The 17,372-nt window shown below is 38.7% G+C and overlaps 1 protein-coding gene across 9 annotated transcripts in view; it reads right to left on the bottom strand.

Moving 5' to 3' along the window:
- Positions 1–445: 445 nt before the first annotated feature.
- TP53I11 (tumor protein p53 inducible protein 11) overlaps positions 446–17,372 on the bottom strand; it is a 78,539-nt gene continuing 61,612 nt past the window's right edge. For 8 of the 9 annotated variants that reach the window (XM_088145742.1, XM_088145741.1, XM_088145739.1 and 5 more), the window contains 4 exons: positions 14,117–14,165; positions 11,656–11,752; positions 7,834–7,935; positions 446–6,876 (listed from right to left, as the gene is read on the bottom strand). In XM_088145742.1, coding sequence (XP_088001868.1) covers positions 6,743–6,876; positions 7,834–7,935; positions 11,656–11,752; positions 14,117–14,165 — 382 coding nt within the window. In that variant the 3' untranslated portion in view covers positions 446–6,742. Of the gene's footprint in view, positions 6,877–7,352; positions 7,421–7,833; positions 7,936–11,655; positions 11,753–14,116; positions 14,166–17,372 lie in introns of all 9 variants that reach the window. The other variant, XM_088145743.1, reaches the window with a different exon arrangement.

The following is a 17,372-nucleotide window of genomic DNA, read 5'->3' as shown; positions in this document are numbered from 1 at the left end:
CCTTATTTTTGGCATCATTCATTCTTTTCATACTTCCATTAGTTTAACTTCTGAGTAACAGGATTATTTTCAGAATTCCAAGCAGTTTTCACATTCTTTCCTTACATTCTGTTTCCAATCATTTTTTTGTAGATCAGTTTTTGTTTTTCATACTCTTGTACTTTGTCTTCCTACAGTCATCTACTTTCCCTATAGCTTCCTCATTCCTTTCCTGCCCCTCTCATACCACTAATAATTGCTGCCATGCTGCAACTGCAACTTTGGGGGTTAGTGGCCACATTGGTATCCTGGAATAATATCCTGGACCACCTCATCAAATGGTTGTCATAGTTTTCCCATGCACAAAATAGCTGCCATTGTAAGCGTGGCAAGTAAGAAGCACCCACTTCCCCAGAAGACAAAGTAGTGGTACGTCAAAGAAAAGTAACTTGTCTACATGCCAAAATACAAGACAGAAATCATGTTTAATTTGTAAAACACAAATCACTCTTTTGAACTGACAATTTTCCAATAAACATTTCACAAAGTGAAACTAATGAAGGTTAAAGACAAGCAATTTAGCATTTTTTAAAATTTCAATGAAGCCCTTAGAATAGCAGGCAAATATTGTTAAATAGACAAACATGAAATTGGAATGCACAGAGAAAAGTGTCTGCAGCCCCATTGGTGCTCTGGGCCTCCATACAACTCAACATCAAATGTTTTAGTCTTGTTTAAGATTCTAGTACACAATGTTGTATTTCAGATCCATGACTGCATTTGGCCTTGGAATGGTAGGTCAAGGATAACATGCTAAATGTTGGAAGGGCCATGACAAGGTCATAATATTAAATGTAATGGTGCATTTGAAATGGAATAGGTGAGATGGAATTACGCCTCTGTGTAATTAGTAATTTTCCCTCTCTATCTTAAAAATACTGCAAGAGCGCCAGCCTTTGGAGGAGTCCTGGGAGACCCAACTGAGACTTGAGGTGGTGGCTTATATATTTTTTTGAGATTCAAGTATATGGCTGATTGATTTACTACTGGGAAGGCATTCAAATCCTCTGTTGATTTGAATAGACACAAATCCAGGCACAAAACATCTTTGTGATAAGATACATTCATTACTATGGCTTCCTCTTCGAACACTTTGAGCTGAGCATGAAGCTGTGAAGCCCAGCTGTAACTGACATGAATCACAGCCTACCCCGAATAGAGCTAAGCCTGGAAATATTAAGTGTCCAAATCAAATCACTTTAATAGTTGAAATTTAGGCCATATTCTCAACCTTGGCAACCTCTGGTTTAAGTATCACCAATTCACAATGAACAGCTGCAATGTAAGGCATCTGATATAGCCTGAGATACTAAGTAGATAGAGAACATGAGCAAAGGTAATATTTTCTACAAAGAACACCTTTTTTCTCTTCCCCATATTTACCAAAGAAGTTCAATATAATTAAGATGAATAAGCTGCGATTGAAAGGAACACCTCTTTCTTATTAAGATCTTCAAGAATAGTGATTTGGTAAATTGTACTTAGATGGGGATGGTTTTGTTAATCAGGCTGGGCAAATAACAGCTGGGTTCAAAGAATACATTTAACTATTGCAGTGTTTCTCAACCTTGGCAACTTTAAGATGGGTGGACTTCAATTCCCCAGCATGCTGGCTGGGGAATTCTGGGAGTTGAAATCCACCCATCTTAAAGTTGTCAAGGTTGAAAAACACTGTGATATCAGATAAAGACCCAGCAGATGTAAGCACATGACATGCTAAGTTTGATGTTACTTTTTTCTATGGCTTAGCATGTTTTATGAAGCCGGCCTATTTGGTGGATGAACGAATCAATATATTATGAGACAACAATGTTCCCCTCCCCCCAAAAAAGAGTTAATCCAGTAACCAGGCTAAGTGTGTTGTGTGTGAGGGATACCTACCTAGCTGCCGGTAACATCCTTCCAAGTCATCATGTCTCGTTGCTGCACAACCTCGATACATTCCTGATTCCAAGAAGAGGAAGGGCCTTTTCTTCCTCTTCCTGACGTCCTGCAAGTCCAAAGGTGCTGGACCACATGGTATTGCATTGTGTTTTTCTCCTGACTGAGATAATATCTGAACAATGTTCAGGTATTTTTGAAACAGCGCTAAAATTGTAACAGCAAACAGTAACAGCAAAATTTTATAGGGGAAAAGTATACAGGCAGAGGGGTGAGGTTACAACCTTCATTAACTGTTTGTCATCTGATGGGGCCCGAGGGAGTGGGTTTCCATCGCTGCCCCCATTCTTTAGAATGTCCTCCTGGTTGCACTTCAATGTGCTTCATACCTCTGGCGCTTTAGGAAACTTGTAAAAACCTTTTTCTTCCAATTGGTACAGGAGGGGGGAGTTTTATAATGTGCAGGTGGAGCGTAGTTTTATTTTAGGGATTTTGTTTCTGCTGGTATTTGGTTATAGGGTTCTTTTTCCATTGTTCATCATTAACTGCCTATAGCCTCTGGGAATGGTTGTCCTACAAGTGTAGTAATGAACAACCAACCAAGACCACATGAAACATAGTCACAAGATGAAAGGTGGAGATAAGGAATGATGGAAGAAAGGTTGGCAGCTAACTTTCCATCCTTTATGTCTTTAGCCTCAAATCCTGAATATGCACCTAATCCTATCAGCGTTTTACTGTTGCAGCAACAATACCCATACTACTTGCTGTTTTGCTTCAGTTCTGCTGTATATGTGAAAAACTTTAGGATGTGCTCTATTTTTTTTTGGAATTACTCCAGTTACAAAACTTCTCAAAAGTCCTGCTAGAACTTGCTCATCCTTCACAACCATTTCTGGCTGTTAAGGAGTATTGTTAAAAATACTATTGTCAGTTAGGCTTTCTCATATTAAAGAAAGACCAAAGGCAAATTGGTTTAGTAACAGATGATAAACTTATAACTGAATGCAAACTTCACATGACTTTTAACACTTAGAAAGCTTTTACCACTTTACAAAATAATTTTTGCAAAGAGATGACCAAGCACCCCAGATGGTCCTTCTCTTCTAAAGGCTGCAGATGGTACAAGAGGAGTATGCTTTATGACAAGGTGCCTGTAAGGGTTTTTCAATTGTTAATGATTTCTTTTACTAATTCCAGATTTTGTTGGAGCTAGCAGGCATATGGAACTTTGTAAATAAAAAAAAGAGCTTGCTGGTCTACTGCTTACCTAATGATTACTGATGCAAAAATAATTGAAGGGCTAATAAAGTCTGGGTGCTTCCTGAGATTATTGATTAGCTTCCATTCAATTAGCTTCCTTTCAATTTGATTTTCACACACCTGGGAAGCCTATGAGTACTTTTATTCAGTAATCTACATTCAACTGCTGCTTTCCTGTAGCATGTAAAGTGTTGATGGTCCACATTTCTTTAGTTCAATGGAACAGTTTACAGCTTTTAATAGCATATTCATGGAATCCTGACCATATATGATTTCAGAGGGGCAGGCAAGTGTTTGAACTTTAAGCAAAACCTCAGTCAATGCTGAAGCCACTGTTACTGTGACCTGGGGTGAAAACCTTCCCTTACCATACATCAGACCAATGGACTTTATTATCCAACATGACACAAACGTAGCTGTCCCAGTCTGCTGAGTACGTGCCTTTCGCACCACTGATACAAGGTAACATTTCCATGGGACTGAGAAACCATATATATCAAAGGATATTCGTCTACCATTCTGTTGCACGGTACCCAATTTATACACACCCCTCTTGGATTCACAAATATAGGGGAAAAGCCTAACAAAATCTATGATAATAGAACATGGACACTTACAGTAGGTGGCAGTTCTTTACTATCTGTATTACTAGTTTGAAATGCCTTAAAGTGAGCCTTGGTCAAGGGGCAACAGTTATGAATTTTAATAAGCTAATGAATCATATTTATGATGGAAATATCATTGATTCATAAGTGCATATAATTCCTATCCTTTCCATCAAAGTCCAGCTCAAAGATTTGGAGACCAGATGAAAGCATTGTTGAAAAGTGTTCCTTTCTCTAATTCCATTTTCTGCCTTGGAACAAAATGCTCGATGCCAGATGGTAACTGCTTGGAATCATGCTTATTTCACTATGTGTACAGACCACCTTTTCTACAGACTAAGAACTTTAACAACTGAAAGGAGCATTAACAAATTTATTCCTATAGAGGAGTTTAATCTCACCAGGCATTATCTCTTAATTCTAAATTCACCACTTGAATCACCACTTTTATCATAAAGTCAAATAATTTAAGAATTTCTATTTGATTCATGGTTTTTGTATGGTCTTCAGCTACAGCACACATGGTAGTCCAAGTTCATGCATGTAGTTAGTTAATGCCAGAAGTTGATCAAGGTAGCAGTGTTGGGAATAGTTGGGGAGGAAAGGAAAGATCGCAGTAGGCAAAATCAGCACACATTATCAACCATCCATGAATAAGTCCTTAAACTTTCCAAACATCATTAGTTGTTTTTGTAAATGAAAAGATGCTACTTCAGTCTTCAATATGATCCATAGTTTTATGGATGCAATCAGGTGTTTCCACAGTACAAGCCATATGCCCTTTTCTGAGAGTCACTGTACCCAGTCCAAAATGTTTGGTCCATCTTAGCAGATACATGTTAATAAAATTCTTGCAATCCATTTCAAGATGACAGTTACTTGGGTGTAAATTCAATAGAAGGCAAAACACAAAAACCACCATAAAGGAAAGGGGGAAACCATAAGGAAAGGGGGAAAAAGCATGAAACTCATTACGGAACTGATTAAAAACTAAAAGTTAAACTGCTAGATCTCATCTTGAAGTGATGGATAAGTTTGTGGTTTGTATGGAAATAGCAAACAATTCCTGATTTTATTTAAAATTATCTGCAGATTTTCCCAAAGTTTTGATGGGAGCAAGAGGGCACGAAAAAAGCAAATTTGCTTTATTTGGTTGATGGAACACAATGAATTACAGTTGGGGTAGACTCGTGGATATACCTGGAGCATGATTTCTCTTAAACTATGTTTGTCCTTTTTTCATATTGTTAAGAACTTTGGATTTGAGTCTGAAGAAGTCAGCTTATATTCATCTCTTTTGGTTAAATAACAGAATGGTTAAAAGGAAATGCTAGGACTTCCATTTGCAATTGGCAACCATTAGAGAGTCAATATAGGAAGTATCCCACATAACCTTGATTGGGCTCATCCCTACCCCAGGAGAAATCAATTTGTTCTAGGCTAACAGCCTCTTGCAGATAGCAGAGAGGGCAATCCATATGCAAACATCTCTGAGGGCATCCTTGCAGAGTCACAGTTCACTCAGTAAACTGAGTGGTTTAGTTCATGGTAATAGGGTGCAATCCAGTTTTGGAGCTAACTGCCAAACATGGGAAATGACCAGAATCAGTTGTAATTTCCCCCTCTGTGCTCCTAGACACATACATGCACATACACACTAATTTAACTGATCTTTCCATTTCAAGAAGGATGAAAAGACCACCAAAACCAGAAGTTTCTACATTCACAAATCATTCCAGCATATACAATACAAACTAACCTAGACATGATCAATATTTACTATGCCATTTTAGGTACTTATTTATAACCAAGTTCTTGTGCAGAGGTATTCATTTGCACTTTAAGAGGACTAACACTTGACAATAATTTGTAAAAACTGGTAAATATAATGCATTTCCCTGTGTTTTTATTTTTGTCATTAAAAAAGCCTGTGAAATCATGATTTCAGGTTTCCTCTTCCACTGTTCCTCTTCCTAGAATCATCTGAGAGTATTTCAGTAACAACTAATACTTTAAAAAACAAGCCAAACAGCTTATCACTAGAACAGTACTAACTGGCCAGCAGCAGAGAAGGCGGGGAGAAAAGATGACAGAAAATAAAAAGGCACATTTAGCAGCAGTAGCAGATTGAGGCTTCCTTCAAAAGAGCCAGAATCTCTTTTTAAATTAATATACTTTATGCTCAAGGGTTCAGATGTATGGTCGTGATACCAACATCTAAGAGATACACTAAAAGGTGTCAATATACAACTTTCTAAGAATTCCATATAATGTGGCCTTGGGATTCCCCAAGAAGGCAAAACATTGTTTCAGCCCTGGCTGTAAGATCTTAGCAGGCAGACCTGATAAGAGCTCCAATCACAACTGACAAGTGAAAAGGAGGAATATACTTAAGACATCCACTGCAATTTTAATGCAATACCTCATCGCTATGTCTGTGCATGTAAACCTTGAATGGCTGCTCCAACTTCCTTTCCAAGTCTAGGGTCCTCCTAACAGTCGGACTTCAACTCTCATCATCCCCAGCCTGCACTGGCTGTTGTGACAGATGTTCAGTCTAGTGGGCCTGGAGGATAACAGAATGGGAAACCTTGGGCCACTGTCTAGTTTTACAGAGTAAGTTGGCTAACAATTGGGAATCACCTTCCCCCATACTCTTAGCAGGCCTCATTATCTCTGTCCTTTCCAAACAGACATCGGGCAGGAAGGAGCTTGGCTTTGATCTTTCTTTTCTTTTCTTTTTTTTTTGTCTGCTGTAGCAGGGAGACCAGCACTGGACTGATACATTGATGCATGCCATAATGACTCCTGCTTTTAAAGACGATGCACTAATGTGAACAAAAAGAATTGCGGAAAAGAAAAGAAAAAAGAAAAAAAAATAGAAAAGAATCTCCAGTCCTTCCAAATCAATCAAGTCCCCCCCACCCCACCCCCTGGCCACAAAGTTCGGGCAATTAGACTTTCTTGGGTCTGCGTCCAACTTGATAGTAGTAATAAATGCTGATAAGTACAAAGAGGGCCCGGCTGGTGAGAAGAAATGTGGCTCCCATGGACACTTGGCCACTTTCAACCAAGGTGATTGCAGTCACTGAAAGAGAAAGGAGACAGGTGAAGGTCAAAATAAGACATACCCACACCTACACCAAGCAAACTATCTAACATATTAGCTACCTTCTAGAGCTCATCTTGAGATCAAAGACTAACTTATTGCATTCTTATTTGGCAGGATGGCCATGTTTCTCTTGGCTTTTAATGGAAATCATCCAAGGGTAAGTAGGCCTCTTTGACAATGATGAAAAGGAAGCTGTAGCCCAGCTTAGCTAAAAGATGAAGAAGGCTGGCCTACCCATGCGCCTTTGCACATATTTATTTCCTTGAAAAAGGGTCCCTATGGCTCAGATCAGGTTTAACTATGGTAGAGAAACATTGCTTCAGTTTGGGCAATAGATAAGGAGCTAGAGTGTTTAAGGCCAAGATGAATGACACAAAAACAGGATGCACAGATACAGATTTCATGACAGCTTAGCAGTAATTATAATAACCAAAGCAACAAATGAGGCTGACCTTCACCATATGAATTTCCGCTTAGATCTGAGAGTCCAAACCAAAGCAGGTCACAGATGCTTGGGTTTCTAGTAGGCATAGAAACTTTCCAAATTTCAGTGTTATTTTTTAAAAACAGCTTTATTCTCAATTTGAAAGGTTCAGCTTTCCCACTGACATGTGAAGAGGAAGCACTTTCCAAACAGCTCAGAAAATGCAAGGATTTCTGCCATTAGAAACTTTATCCTCTGTGAATTGGGATCATATAAATGGGTTGTATCATTTTCATTACAGCACCTCTTTCTTGGCAAATAGCAGTTCCAATATTACTGTTGGTTCAAATCCCATGCTCTTCTTCCCCAAATAGTTTGGAAATATCCAGACCACAGTGACACTAGTTTTCTTCTTAGCACAAAAGATGAAGAAGGCTGGCCTACCCACGTACACACACACACACACACATATTTCCATTAGTCCTGTTCCCCCAAAGAGGCCTACTTACCCAGGAACTGTACTCCAAAGTAACAAGCTTCAGTCAGTAGGGTCCAACGGATTATGACCTTCTCAGCTGTGTAGAGGGCATTCCACATGATGAGTGAGATGCCTACCACAGATTGGAAGGGAAAAAAGAGAAGGATCAGATCGGCTAATTCAGGACAGGCTATGGAAAGTTATATGCACAGCCAAATGCTGCCATTCATGATGCTCATAAATGAAAGCTTTCAGAAAGGACAAATCCAAAATGGTGAACTACTGCAAATTCACATAAGGTACCATGATTTGAGCACTCTGTCCATTCATTATGCAATTTTATACATGAAATTGTGCCACATCCAAAATTCAAGTTTTCAAGTTTATATTTTAACTTGACACATAATCTACAGCAGTGTTTCTCACTGGCTGGGGAATTCTGGGAGATGCAGACCACACATCTTAAAGTTGTCAAGATTGAAAAACACTGATCTACAGTATTGTCTTAACATATTGTTTATCCTTTCAGTTTCTCTTTTGTTTCCTTTTTAATGATCTGAACTGTGCTAACCAAGTAATTTTAGTCTATAGTTTAACAGGGACATGTTTTGATTTGAAAATGGGCATGTAACATAATATTCTAAGCTTTTATGATGTATCAGAATATTTTAGTTATATACTATTTTAAATCTGTTGGCTATCTGCCATATTTCACTGCCTATATTTTGCTCTTTATCTGTATTTCCTATTTCTATGTTCTTTTCAATTTGCATTTGTTTTATCCATTTCCTATACTTTTTCTTATACATGTGTGTGAAAATTTTACTGTGAGTTATTTGTGTGTTGTGATTTTATTTTTTTTTAAAGCCTGTCCTGAGAATCTTTTTCTATGAAGCAAGGATTTCAGGATCAGTAAAACTGAAAAGTTGTACTTTCAGTAAAACTGAAAGTTGCCAGAATCCATGTGCTCACGTATTTCCCCCTGCCCTGCATTCCTAATAGATATTTATCCCCTAATATCACACTCCTCTTTGGACACATTACACGAAGACCTAGCTCTCTGGAGTAGGCTCTGATGCTGGGAAAGGTGGCAGGAAAAAGAAGAAGAGGACAACCAGAAGCAAGGTGGATGGACTCAGTTACAGCAGCAATTGCTGGACCTCCTGAAGGACAAGGTTAAGGACAGACTGTCATGGAGAAAATTAATTTATATGGTCTCTATGAGTCAACACTGACTTGATGGCACATAATCAATCAACATAATCAATCACATTCCTCACTAGGATTGTGTGTCAAACACAACAGAGACCTTTATGCCTTGCCTTTTTGGAGTCCCATATTTCAACCATCAGTAGAGAGAGGACGTAAGCAAGAAAATCCCTGCAGGAGCTGTAGAGCTGACAGTTCATATATTACTAATTTACTTCCAGCAACTATAGCTTGTTCACATATTTCAAAAATAAAAGGCTAAAACAAAGCAAGTGTTTTCTACTAAACTATTTGGGAGCAATGCGGCATGTTGTTCCATAATCTAACCCTGTCCCTTTTGAAAGAGAACGCACAAGGTTTGCTACAAATGAGGGTGCCCGCGTAGCCAAATTCAAACTTCAGGCCCATTTCTCTGTATTTTTATTTGCTGCCACCAGATGCTGCTGCAGACTCAGAAAAAGAATAAGGCAATAAAAGTTCTCCCTGGGCACAAAATCTTGTCTGTGACAACCAGACTCAACCCTGTTTTGAGTTCCTGCAACCATGCAAACATACAGTATGACTTCTGATAGCTGTGCCAGCATTATCTACAATTTCTCCCAGAAGGGCAATGAGAATGTGGAGCTCAGAACATAGTTTGAAACTAATAAATAGCACTGGGTTGTGAATGCTAAAGATTACTCTTAGCCCTAAAGCAGAACAACATCAAGTGGTGGTTTTGCTTGGTGAAATGCTTTCGCATGAAAAAAGAGGCCATACAAGTTATAGCTTATCTGTCTCCCTAACAAGGCCAGTTTAATTTTATTCTACTTTATTGCACGTCTGTAGGGTAGAGTTTGGGTCTCTTTACTTGTTTAATTTATGTTCCATTTTCCCTGGAGGAGCTCACAGTTCTGCACACAGTAGACCTCCTCTAATTATATTGCCAGAATGACAAGGCTGTAAGAAAGGTTGCACTGAGATATAGGGCCTGTCCCAAAGACGTCATTGGCTGGACCCCGACTTGAGACTTCCTGAACCGGATCTTTTTAATCTCTATGCAGAGATTAATTATCTTGATAATAGGGGGGAGGGGTCCCCCACAAGTTTTAAATTCCATTTAAATAATCTGTTTTAATTCACATATAGTTTTAATACTAACTGATGGCACAGTTTTGAGCAGAATGGATGGGTGGGAGAAGTCAAGCATGTGAGTGATGCCGAGGTGGGTGGAAAGGATATCTTTTAAAGAAGCATATTAAAAGTGTGTGTCTGTGTGTGCACACGCGCACACGCACAGGCCTGTATGTGCATGCCTCGATGGATTTTTTTAACAGAGAAGGAAGGAAATGACTGGACTTTAATCAGTGCTGCCGACCATGCCAAGAACGGAGTCTTGTCCCACAGAATTTTGAAATGAATCTCTTTTACACCTTATTATAGATATAAAGTTATGGTTCTGAAATGACCATTTAATACTACCACAAACGCACGCCTACATTCCAAAATTATACAGTCCAGGAACAGTTTCATCATCACTCATAGCTCTCGTGTAAATAAAGCATCAGAATAACTTTGGAACTGATTATGAGGTGGTAAAATCATAATGACTAATCTCTGTGCTACTGTAACCTGACATTTAATTATTCTAACATCAAATATGCCTAGCAAATCCCAATTTTGCATTTTAACAGCTCAAGCTTATGACATTTCTAGTGAATGCAGTCTTGTTCCATGGCTTTGTCACAGTGTGCACGTACGCACACACACACACACAAAATTGTAATGCTGGAGTCATCTCCAACATCAATGACCACCACAGCTAGCAACTTGAATCCATCAACAGAGAAGCAATGCCACTAAAATCTGAAATTAATTGATTCATACATCGAATGTGGCATGCTAGTAATTCTTAAGTATATAATAAATCCTGCCTTGGAAACAAAAGTGTTTTTTCATAATTCAAACAGAATTCTTTTCTGTGTATCTGAGAAATGCATTACAGGGTCAAGTAATATTGTTTCCAAGGCTGGTGTGGGAAGAAAAAAATATGGCTGACTTCACTTGGTAGGTAAGGTCCCAGATTTTAAAAGTAAATTAAAATAAAATAATTTAAAAGCTCTTGGAGCATCTTGAATAATGAAGTTCATTTGATATCTTAGAATCTCAGAACAGAACATTTCCATCTGAACTAACAAATTTTGTAACTTGGTGAGCAAATTATAACCATGCAATTTCAATATCATTACTTCAAATGATGGTGATGATGATTTATTCTGCTCCTAGGGACTCAAGACAGCTAACAACATTACAGGTCCTGATTCCTATTCACCACTACCATCTTTCCTGACCCTGCTAAAGGACTTTAGAGACCAGCTTGACTGCACAGTTTATGTTCCTTCCTCTGGGCAATATTCCATGGAAGAAACTTTATGAAGATCAACAGCAAGCATTCCATCAATTTAGGTCTTGTCCAAGGGATTACAAAAGTTATAATCCAAAATTATCTGGGGGCTACTTCCAATTCAGACAATTTTTATGCAGAGACATGCATACTTCCTTCCTCTTCCATCCCAGAAAATAAAGCCCCATTCTTGTAGCATTCACCAAGCTATTCCCAGTAGACTAGACAACATCAACATCTGGATGCTCATGAATTACTTACTAAGTAAAGCTCCTCCATAGAGACGGATAGGCATTTTACTGTTGACTACCTCTTCCTTGAAGACAGCATCATAAATCTGATCTGGAAAGGTGAGAGCCTGGAAGAGGGAAACAAAATTTAGTAGCGAAAACCCCCCCCAGTAATTGCACTATTTAATATCCAAAGAAAAGGGTTTTCAACTGAAAACAGACATAAGTAAGTCCATTTTAGACAGATGTCAATGCTCACAAAGAGAAATTGGCTTGGACTATTGTTTCATCCGTGCAAGTGAACAGCTGTTGCAGATAGCAATGGGAAAAGAAAGAGAAAAGCCAATGTTTGTTCAGAGAATCATAAAGCCGGAAGAGTCCATTTAGGCAATCCAATCCCCTGTTCAGTATAGAAATCTTTTTTTTAAAATAAGAACTTTATTAAGTTATAAAAAGCATAAAGATAAAAGCAAACAAGATCTAATATTTGAGGAGAAAAGTAGAGAGCAAGAAAGTTAGAGAAAGAATATAAAAGTGCTGGAAAATAAAGAAAAAGAAGAGAAAAAAATACAGAAAGAATAACTTCTGTAAGTTAATTTAACTTTAATTAGTTAAATTAAATCTATTAATTTAACTAATCATCAAATCCATATATCATAATTTCATTTTTTTTCTGTCTCCTGAAAAACGTCCAAAAGGGGCTTCCAATTGGCATTAAAGTTAATCAATATTTTTTCTCTAAGCAAAGCTGTCAATTTTGCCATCTCAGCTAACTCCATCAACTTCACCATCCATTCTTCCATTGTAGTAATGTCGAGTCTTTCCACCTTTGAGTCTAGCTGAAGTTATCATATGTAAAAAAAAAAAAAAAGGTCCATGAGCTCCAATTGTTTAACTATCAGTCCCAAAAGGAAAGTCTCTGGTTTTGACTGTAAATTAACTTTCAAAATCTTCTGGATTAATACATGAATTTGAGTCCAAATTTTTTTAGCTTTATTACATGTCCATCAAAGATGGTAAAAAGTCCCTTCTTGTTCATATTTCCAACATATATTTGAAACCCCTTTATATATTTTTAATAATCTTTCCAATGACAAATACCAGCTCAGTGTAGAAATCTCAATTAAAACACCCCAGACAGATAACTTTCTTGCCTCCACTTGAACAACTCCAGTGACAGAAAGTTTTATTGGTTCCACAGTCAAACTGCTGTACATACTATCAGAACCTGTTTTCTCGTAAGCTAAATTATTTATTCCATAGCCTGCTTTCTGGAACAAGAGAGACCAGGTCTTGACTTTCTTCTATAGCGTATGACATCCTTTCATGTATTTGATAAGTGCTCTTGAACTACTGCTACCCCATAAGTCTTCTTTTATCAAGACTAAACATACCAGCCCTCTCTCTTTATAGAACAAATCTCTAATTCCTTTATCATTTCCACTGCCATTCTATGACTGTGTTCCAATTCTCTCAATCCTCTTAAAAGGGATGCCCAGAACTGGAAACAATGCTCAAGGTATGGTCTGACTAAAGCAGAATAGAGTGGAATGATTACTTCCTCTGATTTGGAAGTTATTCTTTTGTTGATGCAGCCTTAAATTGTATACGCCCTATGGAATACTCTCCCCCCAGAGGTGAGGCAGGACCCAACTCTCTTGCCTTCCGGAAAGCAGTCAAGACCTGGCTCTGCCAAATGGCATGGGGTGAAAAAAGGGGCAACCAACCCTGGGGGTGGCTAGCACCTTGAAGATGCTCCCATATGTTAACATCTTACTGACCATCAATATATTGAAAGATATTACTTGTGTATGTGTTTGATTTTATTCTATTTTTACTGTATTTTATATTGTTTTATTGCTGTTTTATTGTGAACTGCCCAGAGTCACTTTTTTGCGAGATGGGCAGTATCTAAATTTGAAAAATAAACAAACAAACAAAACAAGCCAGCCAGCCAGCCAGCCAGCCTTCTTTGCAATCGCACCTCACCACTGGGTCATATTCAATTTGGGATCAACTGCTATTACAAGATTGTTTTCACAAAATCTTATTACCAAGCTTGGTATCCCACATTCTCTACCCATGCATTTGATGTTTGATTCCTGACTGAAGAATTTTGCACTTATCTCTGCTAAGTTTCATTCTGTTACTAGCAGTCCACTTTTCTATCATATCAATATTGTTTTGAATTTCTTTTTGCTTTTTTCTTCTAGGGTATTAGCTATCCTACTCAAGTTTGTGTCACCTGCAAATCTGATACACCTTGAAATTAATATTTTGATTAATTCAAATCATTAATAAAAATTAAGGAGTCAAGGCCCCAAGACTGAGTCTTTTGGCAATCCACTTGGTATCTCTCTCCAGCCCCATGAGGAAACACTGATGAGCAATGGTTGAGGATTGAATATGAGAACAGAATACTAAACATGCCTGTGGGACGTTTCAGTAATTTGGTCCCTTAGCCTCCATATGAAAATGTTTTCCACACTTACCATGATGGCAACCCCAGAGAATATGATGGCTGAGACAAACTGCCAAACCCTGCAAGTTCAAATGGAAAAAAAAAAAAAACAGTTAAGCATCTCATCCTTTAAATATGGCATCTCCTCCAGTCAGTAACATAGAAAAGATAGTTGCTTATACTTTTGCAAAAAGGGTCATCAGGGCAATTCCTGTTGACCAAGAGAATGCAAAATAAAACAGAGCATATAAGAAGACAAGAGCTGGGTTTTAAAAAGCAATTTCACAACACTTGGGGGAAAAAAATTGCCAGTCAGTTCAGAAACAGCATACAAATACTAATTGACTATCAGTGAAAATTATGACCCAATCATTGATAATTAGATTTTCTTTGGAAAGTAGCATGTATCAGCTAATAAGGGAAGTTTTAAAAAATATTTACAGTGTCATGTTTAAGTTAGTTAACAAACTTTCTTCATCTGGTTAAACTATTTTTAGAAGAGATGATTATAAGGATGCTATCATAAAAATTAATACCACCTCTAAAGGATCTGTCTGTTAATTCACTAGCACAACACTGCTATATTTATACACATCACAGCAACCCTCCAGATGTGTTGGACTGTAAGTTCTATCATTCTACAATCAACAGTAAGTAATGTGGTAGAGATTTTAATAATACAGGTAGTCATTGTTTAACAACTGCCCTGTTGAGTGACCATTTGAAGTTGTGATGGTGCTGAAAAAGTAACTTTATGACCAATCCTCGCTCTTACAGCCATCACAGTGTCCTCACGGTCACGTGATCGAAAGTTGGGCACTTTGCAATTGGTGGGCATTTATGATGGTTGTAGCATTCTGTGATCGTATGATTGCCATTTGCGTACTTCTGGCTTCTGACAAGCAATGGAGAAGCCAGGAGTAAAATTGCGAGTCACCATCACATGATGTCTCGCTAATGACTGTGGGTGACTTGCTTAACAATCGCAGTGGAACTTATGTCATAAGTCTGGTGTGGTCACATGAGGAAAATATACCTTTGGGTGAAAGAAGCAAATTTTTGGGTGAAAGAAGCAAGTTTTTAGATCCCAGATGAATGGGATTACCTTAATAAAATTGAAACATAAAGGAATGTGCAACACCTTTGAAGCTGGTACCTTTGAAGGTGGTGTGAACTAAACTGATTGTAAACTCCTTATCACAAACATTCCCACAGCAACTTAAGGGAAGATGCCTTCTTCCTGGTATTTGGCACCTTGAACTAATAATTATCTTCTTTTCTTCTTCGTAGTAGATAGCAGTTCTCCATGTAGATAGCAAATAACAGAAAGTAACTTGAGAAGTATTGCTCATTTAGGTGGTATGCCTGCAACATCATATGAATATGCGTATGCGTTCTTTTTCCCTTCCCTTTCTTGTAGAACTGTATAAATATTAGGGCATCCATTTTGCCTACAGGGGGAGTGTCTCCCACTAATCTTTGGTGGGTTCCCCTCCAGTGTGTCCTGTCTAATAAACACTGCAGTGAAGCCTTGATTATTTTGCATTTGTGTCCTGCGTTCTACAGTCACATGATGTTTCGCTCAATGACCATATCACTTAGTGACAGAGTTGCTGGTCCCAACTGTAGTCGACACTGCACTACATAGGACATTGGGGATCAGATCCCCAATGATATGATCACAAGTATCTTTCTTCTACAGCAGGGCTGGGCAATCTGGTGCCTATCAGATTGAACTAAACTAAACTAAACACCCACAATATCTTGCCACTCACCATGCTGGTTGAAGCTCATATGAACTTTTGCAGAATGATAAATTGTCAACACCTGCATTACAGCTTGCAGCCTTTTAATTTCTATGAATTTCCTTGATCTATAGTTTGTGATGCAGAGTATCCTTGGTTATGTAGAGAATAAGGAAGTTACATGCAAAAGTTTAGGCACTCTTGCTTAAATTGTACACTTCAAGTGAAGAGAAGCTGACACAGCCTCTACAGGTACAAAGTTAAATTTGACATCTTTTTGTTATTTGAATGCATACTTACTACAGTGGTACCTCGGGTTACGAACTTAATTCGTTCCGTGACTCTGGTCGCAGCCTGAATTGGTCGCAACCCGAAGCAAATTTCTCCATAAGGTTCAATGTAATTACCGTTAATCCATTCTGGTGTGGAGGACAGGGAGGCGGCTATTGCTTGGAGGGAGAGTCCCCCTCCCTACGACCACGTGTCAGGGGCGGAAAAATGGCCATGGACTGTGTCACGGGAGGGAAAATGGCCGCGTATCCTGTTCATACCCCGAGGCGGAGTTCGCAAACTGAGGCAAAATTTTGCGGCCGGAGCTGGTTGTAACCCGAAAAGTTCGTTAACAGAAGCGTTTGTAACCTGAGGTTCCACTGTATTTATGTGCAGCTGTTTCTAGATTTTGAATAAGGAAACAGTGACTATGGCAGGCTCAGAGTTTGAACACCCTTTCAGCCAGTATTTAATAACTCCTTCTTTGGCAGAAATAAGAGTTTCCAAATGTTTCCTGTAGCCAGTTACAAGTCTTACTATCCTTACTTTTGGATATTTTTCCACTCTTCCTTGTAGAACTCTTCTAGCTCAATCCTTAGGTCTCCTTGCATGCACTGCATGTTTCAGATCTCCCCACAGATGTTCAATAATATTCAAGTCTGGGGACTCTGATGGCCATTCAGAACGTATTAATTCCAAACATTTTAATCCTTCTGTCTTGCAGAACTTGTGAGAGTTGGTATGGACTGGCATACCACAGCATAGCAGATAACAGTACACAATGCTTTATTGTGGCGCACACCTTCCCCAACAATAAGGTGTTGCTCTAGGTTAACTCCACCTTCCTAAGCCTTGCAAGTTGATGTAGCCACATAAATAATCTTTAATACTCAGTCCTTAAACAAAAGTCTCAATGTCTGTAAAGCCGCATACAACCTCTGCCTCCCTCCAAATGTTCTTGCACTGGTTGGGATGAGATGATGCCTCAGTGTGGTTGCCCCTTTTCTGGTTGCTCCTGAGCTCCAAGTCAGCTCTAAGCCCTGCTCTTAAGCAGTGTTGCTTTGGAGCACTTCAGCTGAACTCCCAAGCCAAGCTCCAGGCAGGAATCCCATCAGGATATGCTGCTTACCATAGTTGTGGTCCTGGCAGTTGGGACAAAGCATGAGCTGTGCTGAGCCTTGGGGAAGTGGGAGGTGGGAAGCATTTCTGCCTGGCTGCAGCTGTTTTTCCCAAGCACAGACAGCAATCACAGCTTCATTTCCTCACAGAAAT

This window comes from Python bivittatus, unplaced genomic scaffold (assembly GCF_059951505.1).
Source record: "Python bivittatus isolate LINGU-HERP-01145 unplaced genomic scaffold, Pbiv_v1 ctg000480_np1212, whole genome shotgun sequence".
NCBI lineage: Eukaryota > Metazoa > Chordata > Lepidosauria > Squamata > Pythonidae > Python > Python bivittatus.
The sequence above is the reverse complement of the archived record's forward strand: the minus strand, read 5'-3'. Positions and strand labels throughout refer to the sequence as shown.